At 50.0% G+C, this 12219-nt stretch overlaps 1 protein-coding gene and 1 long non-coding RNA gene across 2 annotated transcripts in view; both read right to left on the minus strand.

The window, feature by feature from the left end:
• arhgef3l (Rho guanine nucleotide exchange factor (GEF) 3, like) overlaps positions 1-9463 on the minus strand; it is a 32798-nt gene extending 23335 nt beyond the window's left edge. The window contains exons 1-4 of the mRNA XM_031794885.1: positions 9173-9463; positions 8062-8113; positions 6466-6522; positions 5613-5672 (exon numbers count right to left, since the gene is read on the minus strand). Coding sequence (XP_031650745.1) covers positions 5613-5672; positions 6466-6522; positions 8062-8113; positions 9173-9216 — 213 coding nt within the window. The 5' untranslated portion in view covers positions 9217-9463. The remainder of the gene's footprint in view (positions 1-5612; positions 5673-6465; positions 6523-8061; positions 8114-9172) is intronic.
• Positions 1395-2060, minus strand: LOC116354455 (uncharacterized). Its single transcript, XR_004203767.1, has 3 exons — positions 1843-2060; positions 1565-1607; positions 1395-1438 (listed from the first exon to the last, which is right to left on the minus strand). It is a non-coding gene; the product is annotated as an uncharacterized LOC116354455 (long non-coding RNA).
• Positions 9464-12219: the final 2756 nt, after the last annotated feature.

Below are 12219 nucleotides of genomic sequence, written 5' to 3' on the forward strand. Positions count from 1 at the left end.
TAGTCGTTAGACTACACCTCCCCATGGTTGACGTCACCCCTAGCCGTTAGACTACACCTCCCCATGGTTGACGTCATCCCCCTAGCCGATAGACTACACCTCCCCATGGTTGACGTCATCCCCTAGCCGTTAGACTACACCTCCCCATGGTTGACGTCATCCCCTTAGACTACACCTCCCCATGGTTGACGTCATCCCCTTAGTCGTTAGACTACACCTCCCCATGGTTGACGTCACCCCTAGCCGTTAGACTACACCTCCCCATGGTTGACGTCATCCCCCTAGCCGATAGACTACACCTCCCCATGGTTGACGTCATCCCCTAGCCGTTAGACTACACCTCCCCATGGTTGACGTCATCCCCCTAGCCGATAGACTACACCTCCCCATGGTTGACGTCATCCCGTTAGACTACACCTCCCCATGCTTGACGTCACCCCATTAGACTACACCTCCCCATGGTTGACGTCATCCCCTTAGACTACACCTCCCCATGGTTGACGTCATCCCCTTAGACTACACCTCCCCATGGTTGACGTCATCCCCTTAGACTACACCTCCCCATGGTTGACATCATCCCCCTTAGCCATTAGACTACACCTCCCCATGGTTGACGTCATCCCCCTAGCCGTTAGACTACACCTCCCCATGGTTGACGTCATCCCCTTAGTCGTTAGACTACACCTCCCCATGGTTGACGTCATCCCCTAAGACTACACCTCCCCATGGTTGACGTCATCCCCTAGCCGTTAGACTACACCTCCCCATGGTTGACGTCATCCCCTAGCCGTTAGACTACACCTCCCCATGGTTGACGTCACCCCATTAGACTACACCTCCCCATGGTTGACGTCATCCCCTACACGTTAGACTACACCTCCCCATGGTTGACATCATCCCCCTAGCCGTTAGACTACACCTCCCCATGGTTGACATCATCCCCCTAGCCGTTAGACTACACCTCCCCATGGTTGACATCATCCCCCTAGTCGTTAGACTACACCTCCCCATGGTTGACGTCATCCCCCTTAGCCATTAGACTACACCTCCCCATGGTTGACGTCATCCCCTACACGTTAGACTACACCTCCCCATGGTTGACGTCATCCCCTACACGTTAGACTACACCTCCCCATGGTTGACGTCATCCCCCTAGCCGTTAGACTACACCTCCCCATGGTTGACGTCACCCCATTAGACTACACCTCCATGGTTGACGTCATCCCCTACACGTTAGACTACACCTCCCCATGGTTGACATCATCACCCTAGCCGTTAGACTACACCTCGCCATGGTTGACGTCATCCCCCTTAGCCATTAGACTACACCTCCCCATGGTTGACGTCATCCCCTTAGACTACACCTCCCCATGGTTGACGTCACCCCATTAGACTACACCTCCATGGTTGACGTCATCCCCTACACGTTAGACTACACCTCCCCATGGTTGACATCATCCCCCTAGCCGTTAGACTACACCTCCCCATGGTTGACATCATCCCCCTAGCCGTTAGACTACACCTCCCCATGGTTGACATCATCCCCCTAGTCGTTAGACTACACCTCCCCATGGTTGACGTCATCCCCCTTAGCCATTAGACTACACCTCCCCATGGTTGACGTCATCCCCTTAGACTACACCTCCCCATGGTTGACGTCACCCCATTAGACTACACCTCCCCATGGTTGACGTCATCCCCTTAGACTACACCTCCCCATGGTTGACGTCATCCTGTTAGACTACACCTCCCCATGGTTGACGTCATCCCCTTAGACAACACCTCCCCATAGTTGACGTCATCCCCATAGTTGACGTCATCCCCCTAGCCGTTAGACTACACCTCGCCATGGTTGACGTCATCCCCCTAGCCGTTAGACTACACCTCCCCATGGTTGACGTCATCCCCCTAGCCGTTAGACTACACCTCCCCATGCTTGACGTCATCCCCTAGCCGTTCGACTACACCTCCCCATGGTTGACGTCATCCCCTTAGACTACACCTCCCCATGGTTGACGTCATCCCCTTAGTCGTTAGACTACACCTCCCCATGGTTGACGTCACCCCTAGCCGTTAGACTACACCTCCCCATGGTTGACGTCATCCCCCTAGCCGTTAGACTACACCTCCCCATGGTTGACATCATCCCCTTAGACTACACCTCCCCATGGTTGACGTCATCCCCTTAGACTACACCTCCCCATGGTTGACGTCATCCCCTTAGTCGTTAGACTACACCTCCCCATGGTTGACGTCACCCCTAGCCGTTAGACTACACCTCCCCATGGTTGACGTCATCCCCCTAGCCGATAGACTACACCTCCCCATGGTTGACGTCATCCCCTAGCCGTTAGACTACACCTCCCCATGGTTGACGTCATCCCCTTAGACTACACCTCCCCATGGTTGACGTCATCCCCTTAGTCGTTAGACTACACCTCCCCATGGTTGACGTCACCCCTAGCCGTTAGACTACACCTCCCCATGGTTGACGTCATCCCCCTAGCCGATAGACTACACCTCCCCATGGTTGACGTCATCCCCTAGCCGTTAGACTACACCTCCCCATGGTTGACGTCATCCCCCTAGCCGATAGACTACACCTCCCCATGGTTGACGTCATCCCGTTAGACTACACCTCCCCATGCTTGACGTCACCCCATTAGACTACACCTCCCCATGGTTGACGTCATCCCCTTAGACTACACCTCCCCATGGTTGACGTCATCCCCTTAGACTACACCTCCCCATGGTTGACGTCATCCCCTTAGACTACACCTCCCCATGGTTGACATCATCCCCCTTAGCCATTAGACTACACCTCCCCATGGTTGACGTCATCCCCCTAGCCGTTAGACTACACCTCCCCATGGTTGACGTCATCCCCTTAGTCGTTAGACTACACCTCCCCATGGTTGACGTCATCCCCTAAGACTACACCTCCCCATGGTTGACGTCATCCCCTAGCCGTTAGACTACACCTCCCCATGGTTGACGTCATCCCCTAGCCGTTAGACTACACCTCCCCATGGTTGACGTCACCCCATTAGACTACACCTCCCCATGGTTGACGTCATCCCCTACACGTTAGACTACACCTCCCCATGGTTGACATCATCCCCCTAGCCGTTAGACTACACCTCCCCATGGTTGACATCATCCCCCTAGCCGTTAGACTACACCTCCCCATGGTTGACATCATCCCCCTAGTCGTTAGACTACACCTCCCCATGGTTGACGTCATCCCCCTTAGCCATTAGACTACACCTCCCCATGGTTGACGTCATCCCCTACACGTTAGACTACACCTCCCCATGGTTGACGTCATCCCCTACACGTTAGACTACACCTCCCCATGGTTGACGTCATCCCCCTAGCCGTTAGACTACACCTCCCCATGGTTGACGTCACCCCATTAGACTACACCTCCATGGTTGACGTCATCCCCTACACGTTAGACTACACCTCCCCATGGTTGACATCATCACCCTAGCCGTTAGACTACACCTCGCCATGGTTGACGTCATCCCCCTTAGCCATTAGACTACACCTCCCCATGGTTGACGTCATCCCCTTAGACTACACCTCCCCATGGTTGACGTCACCCCATTAGACTACACCTCCATGGTTGACGTCATCCCCTACACGTTAGACTACACCTCCCCATGGTTGACATCATCCCCCTAGCCGTTAGACTACACCTCCCCATGGTTGACATCATCCCCCTAGCCGTTAGACTACACCTCCCCATGGTTGACATCATCCCCCTAGTCGTTAGACTACACCTCCCCATGGTTGACGTCATCCCCCTTAGCCATTAGACTACACCTCCCCATGGTTGACGTCATCCCCTTAGACTACACCTCCCCATGGTTGACGTCATCCCCTACACGTTAGACTACACCTCCCCATGGTTGACGTCATCCCCTACACGTTAGACTACACCTCCCCATGGTTGACGTCATCCCCCTAGCCGTTAGACTACACCTCCCCATGGTTGACGTCACCCCATTAGACTACACCTCCATGGTTGACGTCATCCCCTACACGTTAGACTACACCTCCCCATGGTTGACGTCATCCCCCTTAGCCATTAGACTACACCTCCCCATGGTTGACGTCATCCCCCTAGCCGTTAGACTACACCTCCCCATGGTTGACATCATCCCATTAGACTACACCTCCCCATGGTTGACGTCATCCCCCTAGCCGTTAGACTACACCTCCCCATGGTTGACATCATCCCCTAGCCGTTAGACTACTCCTCCCCATGGTTGACGTCATCCCCCTAGCCGTTAGAATACACCTCCCCATGGTTGACGTCATCCCCTTAGACTACACCTCCCCATGGTTGACGTCATCCTGTTAGACTACACCTCCCCATGGTTGACGTCATCCCCTTAGACAACACCTCCCCATAGTTGACGTCATCCCCATAGTTGACGTCATCCCCCTAGCCGTTAGACTACACCTCCGCATGGTTGACGTCATCCCCTTAGCCTTTAGACTACACCTCCCCATGGTTGACGTCATACCCCTAGCCGTTAGACTACACCTCCCCGTGGTTGACGTCATCCCCCTAGCCGTTAGACTACACCTCCCCGTGGTTGACGTCATCCCCTTAGACTACACCTCCCCATGGTTGACGTCATCCCCTTAGACTACACCTCCCCATGGTTGACGTCATCCCCTTAGCCGTTAGACTACACCTCGCCATGGTTGACGTCATCCCCCTAGCCGTTAGACTACACCTCCCCATGGTTGACGTCATCCCCCTAGCCGTTAGACTACACCTCCCCATGGTTGACGTCATCCCCTAGCCGTTCGACTACACCTCCCCATGGTTGACGTCATCCCCTTAGACTACACCTCCCCATGGTTGACGTCATCCCCTTAGTCGTTAGACTACACCTCCCCATGGTTGACGTCATCCCCTAGCCGTTAGACTACACCTCCCCATGGTTGACGTCATCCCCTTAGTCGTTAGACTACACCTCCCCATGGTTGACGTCACCCCTAGCCGTTAGACTACACCTCCCCATGGTTGACGTCATCCCCCTAGCCGTTAGACTACACCTCCCCATGGTTGACATCATCCCCTTAGACTACACCTCCCCATGGTTGACGTCATCCCCTTAGACTACACCTCCCCATGGTTGACGTCATCCCCCTAGCCGATAGACTACACCTCCCCATGGTTGACGTCATCCCCTAGCCGTTAGACTACACCTCCCCATGGTTGACGTCATCCCCTAGCCGTTAGACTACACCTCCCCATGGTTGACGTCATCCCCTAGCCGTTAGACTACACCTCCCCATGATTGACGTCATCCCCTAGCCGTTAGACTACACCTCCCCATGGTTGACGTCATCCCCTAGCCGTTAGAATACACCTCCCCATGGTTGACGTCATCCCCTAGCCGTTAGAATACACCTCCCCATGGTTGACGTCATCCCCTAGCCGTTAGACTACACGTTGACATCATCCCGTTAGACTACACCTCCCCATGGTTGACATCATCCCGTTAGACTACACCTCCCCATGGTTGACGTCATCCCCTAGCCGTTAGACTACACCTCCCCATGGTTGACACGTCATACAGCACACACACCTCAGAGTCCTTCATCAGGTCTGACGTCATATCGTCATCATCGTCATCATCCTCGTCATCCTGCCAGAAATAACCAATCACAGAAGAGAATGAAGTCAGTCAAAATCAAAGTTTACTGGTCACGTACACATGGAGCAAGATGATTAAACCAGAAAATAGATATAAATAAATTAAGAAATATCAGAACGAGCAAAGTCAGAGACCAGAATATAAATATATACATATATATAATATCAATCAATCAATGAGCTAGAGGGAGATAGAGACAGAAAGAGGAGAGATGGCGAGAGAGAGATGGCCTAGGGACAGAGACAGAAGATATTGTTGCAGGCTCAGTTCCTGTTTCCTGTGCGAGTCTCTAGAAGAGGAAGAGGAAGACGAGTTGAGTCAAATCTGAAATGGCTGCTGGTAACACTTAGTTACCACGTCTACTACAGCTGCTAGTGACTGAAACACAATCTATTTATATATTGTGTGTGTGTGTGTGTGTGTGTGTGTGTGTGTGTGCGTGTGTGTGTGTGTGTGAGCACCATAATGAAAACATAATCCTGTCCGTTCAGCTATCGGCGATGAGGAGAGGAAAACACGTTTCGGTAGAGACAGAGAGCAGAGATGAACAGAGTGTTCAGTGTTTCTGTCTCAACAGCCTGTTCTGCTGAGGTTTCTGTCTCTGTTCGAGTCTGTGGCTGCAGAGGCGACGCTCAGTTTCCGCTACAACAGACAGAGAGCGAGAAAGAGATTGATGAAGAGAAGGAGAGAGAGAAAGAGCGAGAGGAAAAGAGAGAGCCGGGAAGTGTATAACAGAGATAGAGAGCGAGATGTAGATAGGTTTCTGAGACGGCATATCACTCACTCGGTCCTCTGTGATTCTGACGATGGTCTCAGAACCTGGATCCTGCTTCCTCTTTTTCTACACAGACACAAACTAACTTAGTGATAGACAGAGACCAATCAGGGGTTCTCAGTGGTTAGTATATCAATATCAAATCATTTCTGATAACTATGAAGTACCTTACTATGCAGTGCCTGCCTGAGATAACTATGCAGTGCCTGCCTGAGATAACTATGCAGTGCCTGCCTGAGATAACTATGAAGTACCTGACTGAGAGAACTGTGAAGTACCTGACTGAGAGAACTATGAAGTACCTGACTGAGATAACTATGAAGTACCTGACTGAGATAACTGTGAAGTACCTGACTGAGATAACTATGAAGTACCTTACTGAGATAACTATGAAGTACCAGACTGAGATAACTATGAAGTACCTGACTGAGATAACTATGAAGTACCTGACTGAGATAACTGTGAAGTACCTGACTGAGATAACTGTGAAGTACCTGACTGAGATAACTGTGAAGTACCTGACTGAGATAACTGTGAAGTACATGACTGAGATAACTGTGAAGTACATGACTGAGATAACTGTGAAGTACCTGACTGAGATGACTGTGAAGTACCTGACTGAGATAACTATGAAGTACCTGACTGAGATAACTGTGAAGTACCTGACTGAGATAACTGTGAAGTACCTGACTGAGATAACTGTGAAGTACCTGACTGAGATAACTGTGAAGTACCTGACTGAGATAACTGTGAAGTACCTGACTGAGATAACTGTGAAGTACCTGACTGAGATAACTGTGAAGTACCTGACTGAGATAACTGTGAAGTACCTGACTGAGATAACTGTGAAGTCCCTGACTGAGATAACTATGAAGTACCTGACTGAGATAACTATGAAGTACCTGACTGAGATAACTATGAAGTACCTGACTGAGATAACTATGAAGTACCTGACTGAGATCGTTTTCAATTAAAATGGTAAAAGATAAACCAAAACAATAAACCAAAAGCATAAACCATCATAGCACAAATTACCACTGGAATGAATATTACTAACAGCAGATGAAATAACTTTTGTCCAAGGGATCTGTGGAATAAGATTAAAGTGTATAATACAATGTGATTACCCTGCTATTTCTGTTCTTAACCCTGGGCAACATGAGTATGAGAGGCTCACAGGGATAGTGGTATCCACAGTACTTTTTTTAATAACATAAATGTACTGTTCTTTAAGCTTTAAAAAGTGCAAAGTTCTCTCTGCCTCGTGGCAAAATGTGTAGAAATTGCAGGATATTTAGCTTCAAAAGCTGCAACGACAAATCTCTCTCTGCCCCATGACAAAAACAATTGTGTGGATTTAGCAGGAAATGAGTTTGAAAAGCGCTAAATGTTCTCTCCGACGCCAAGAGGAAAGCCGTCTCAAAAGGTATTTCTCTGGACCCTAGACTTGGTTCGTCCAGCCATGCAGTCATCATAGTAAATAAAACTCCTTGTAGACTTTTTATTGCTATACTTGGTTCTGATTATGATGGAGGGGGGGGGGGGGGGGGTCCCCCTGATGAATGTCCTGCTCACATTAGAGGTAAGCAACCATGATAAACTTACTCCTGCATGGTCTGGGGGGCTGGTGGAGTGGGTAGCCCTTTGTACATCAGACCTACAAAACACATCAAAACAGACACAGAAAGACAAGAGGCAGAATGATGTTAAACTTGCACGTCATTGTTAATATGGTCATTAGAGCAGAAGACAGAAAGCGCAGTGAGAAGTAAAACCAGAAACTACCTACACCTTTAGACGAACCCCAGGCCTCGTCCCAATACTAATAACATGCAGCCCTCCTCCAGGGCCCCGTCCCAATACTAATAACATGCAGCCCTCCTCCAGGGCCCCGTCCCAATACTACTAACATGCAGCCCTCCTCCAGGGCCCCGTCCCAATACTACTAACATGCAGCCCTCCTCCAGGGCCTCGTCCCAATACTAATAACATGCAGCCCTCCTCCAGGGCCCCATCCCAATACTACTAACATGCAGCCCTCCTCCAGGGCCCCGTCCCAATACTACTAACATGCAGCCCTCCTCCAGGGCCTCGTCCCAATACTACTAACATGCAGCCCTCCTCCGGGGCCTCGTCCCAATACTATTAACATGCAGCCCTCCTCCAGGGCTCCGTCCCAAAACTACTAACATGCAGCCCTCCTCCAGGGCCCCGTCCCAATACTAATAACATGCAGCCCTCCTCCGGGGCCTCGTCCCAATACTATTAACATGCAGCCCTCCTCCAGGGCTCCGTCCCAAAACTACTAACATGCAGCCCTCCTCCAGGGCCCCGTCCCATTACTACTAACATGCAGCCCTCCTCCAGGGCCTCGTCCCAATACTACTAACATGCAGCCCTCCTCCAGGGCCCCGTCCCAATACTACTAACATGCAGCCCTCCTCCAGGGCCCCGTCCCAATACTACCAACATGCAACCCTCCTCTCACTTCTTCCTTGTTGTATTTCTAACATGCGCCGACATGAAAAAGTAAAAGTGTCTGGTCCATCTTCAATAGTCAGTAAGACCAAGGAAGTAGGATAGGCATTTGAGATATTGGTACAAGGTCCATTTTAATAACCCCAGCAGACAAAACCTCGTAACAATGCTCTATATGACATCGAGTAGGGTGAGAGAGGAAAGAGAGAGCTCAGTGAGGGGAAACAAGAGAACATACCAGGAAGTCCGAGTGTAGCCTTCAGTCTCATCTCTCTCCATCATCCCTCGCTTTCTCTCTCATCAAAGCATTGTCTCCAACACACAGACCATCCTCCCAAGACACTCTAAAACACAAGTTAAAACAACAACTGGATCCTAACCTCAGTCCTCTCCTCCTTCCAATACGCTCACCTGTCGCTCATCTATTCTGGTTCTTCCCAGAGATGGCGAGAGAGAGAGAGAGAGAGAGAGAGAGAGAGAACAGACTCCTCCCTTCCTCCCCCTCTCTTCCCCTTGCTCTCTCGTACCAAAACCACATCCTCTGACAGAACATCTTCATGTATCCGCTGTGTTCGGTTTCCAACACGAGGCTCAGACAACTGAACCCTGTTAACGCTACTGACTCACACTGTACAGATGACTGGTCAATGAAATGCATCAGAAATACCGATCCTAGAGCCATGACAGTGTTGTCAGATAAAGGAAGTGAGCCAGTTGGCCTAGTTCACGACCTGATAAAGGCTTTGACAACATGAACAAAGCAACATCATATTGGTTCCCCTAGCCTGGTTAGATGTCAGTATGTGCCAAACAGAAGGGGAGGGACCTAGCTAAATTCGGCCAACAATAAACGCTCGTTACTACAGTATGCACTTATGATTACAATCCTGCTGCTCTAAACCACAGTGTTGAGCAGGTACAATCCTGCTGCTCTAAACCACAGAGTGTTGAGCAGGTACAATCCTGCTGCTCTAAACCACAGAGTGTTGAGCAGGTACAATCCTGCTGCTCTAAACCACAGAGTGTTGAGCAGGTACAATCCTGCTGCTCTAAACCACAGAGTGTTGAGCAGGTACAATCCTGCTGCTCTAAACCACAGAGTGTTGAGCAGGTACAATCCTGCTGCTCTAAACCACAGAGTGTTGAGCAGGTACAATCCTGCTGCTCTAAACCACAGAGTGTTGAGCAGGTACAATCCTGCAGCTCTAAACCACAGAGTGTTGAGCAGGTACAATCCTGCAACAGATTTGAAACGTTGAGATACATATGCTGAGTTGCCACAGGCAGCCCCATTCTGATCTTTTATCCACTATCTGACAGATCAGATTAGCTTTTTTGTTGCAAAAGATCAGAATTGAGCTGCCTGTGTAAAGGCAGCCAAAGTAGACAAAGTGACTAATAAAGTTGACCATTTGCTCCTCTGTCATAATACATTTCACAAGGACTTGGCCAAAGCAGAAACAAACCCAAAAGAAACCAGGTTATGGTTCCCTCTCTGAAAATAGCATAATCACAATCAAAATGACTTTGGGTTTTCTAAAAAAGCTGCACTGTACAACTACCCCTGGGTGACTTGTCACATTACACTCACACCCGATGGGTGACTCATCATCACATTACACCACCACCCCATGAGTGACTCGTCACATTACATCACTAGCCCTAGGTGAACCATTAATACCCTACATCACTAGCCCTGGGTGGACCAGTAAATACCCTACATCACTAGCCCTGGGTGGACCAGTAATACCCTACATCACTAGCCCTGGGTGGACCATTAATACCCTACATCACTAGCCCTGGGTGGACCAGTAATACCCTACACCACTAGCCCTGGGTGGACCAGTAATACCCTACATCACTAGCCCTGGGTGGACCAGTAATACCCTACATCACTAGCCCTGGGTGGACCAGTAATACCCTACATCACTAGCCCTGGGTGGACCATTAATACCCTACATCACTAGCCCTGGGTGGACCAGTAATACCCTACATCACTAGCCCTGGGTGGACCATTAATACCCTACATCACTATCCCTGGGTGGACCAGTAATACCCTACATCACTAGCCCTGGGTGGACCATTAATACCCTACATCACTAGCCCTGGGTGGACCATTAATACCCTACATCACTAGCCATAGGTGAACCATTAAAACCCTACATCACTAGCCCTGGGTGAACAATTAAAACCCTACATCACTAGCCCTGGGTGAACCATTAATACAGATCACTAGCCCTGGGTGGACCATTAATACCCTACATCACGAGCCCTGGGTGGACCATTAATACCCTACATCACGAGCCCTGGGTGGACCATTAATACCCTACATCACTAGCCCTGGGTGGACCAGTAATACCCTACATCACTAGCCCTGGGTGAACCATTAATACACATCACTAGCCCTGGGTGAACCATTAAAACCCTACATCACGAGCCCTGGGTGGACCATTAAAACCCTACATCACGAGCCCTGGGTGAACCATTCATACAGATCACGAGCCCTCGGTGGACCATTAATACCCTACATCACGAGCCCTGGGTGGACCATTAATACCCTACATCACGAGTCCTGGGTGGACCATTAATACCCTACATCACTAGCTCTGGGTGGACCAGTAATACCCTACATCACTACAAGACAAACAGATCTGGGACCAGGCTAGAGGATGAAGACAGGACAGACAGATCTGGGAACAGGCTAGAGGATGAAGACAGGACAGACAGATCTGGGACCAGGCTAGAGGATGAAGACAGGACAGACAGATCTGGGACCAGGCTAGAGGATGAAGACAGGACAGACAGATCTGGGACCAGGCTAGAGGATGAAGACAGGACAGACAGATCTGGGACCAGGCTAGAGGATGAAGACAGGACAGACAGATCTGGGAACAGGCTAGAGGATGAAGACAGGACAGACAGATCTGGGAACAGGCTAGAGGATTAAGACAGGACAGACAGATCTGGGAACAGGCTAGAGGATGAAGACAGGACAGACAGATCTGGGACCAGGCTAGCACTGCAATAGAAACCCAGGGCAGGAAGTCCCATATTTGTAGAAGTTGTGTGTGTGTGTGTGTGTGTTAGTGAACAGAACAGAGGAGACACACCATGTTTTACATCTTTATTCATCACTATTCATCACACAAAGTGCTCCCATGACAACTATACCAAAACTACTACACCTCCCACTCTGCCACCACTCTAATGGGTCACTGGAGTTCACAAACAAATCAGGAATCAGGGCTGATGATCCTAAAAGGTGCAGACTAGTCCGTCCCGAAA

The sequence above is a fragment of the Oncorhynchus kisutch genome, linkage group LG17 (genome assembly GCF_002021735.2).
Source record: "Oncorhynchus kisutch isolate 150728-3 linkage group LG17, Okis_V2, whole genome shotgun sequence".
Classification (NCBI taxonomy): Eukaryota; Metazoa; Chordata; class Actinopteri; order Salmoniformes; family Salmonidae; genus Oncorhynchus; species Oncorhynchus kisutch.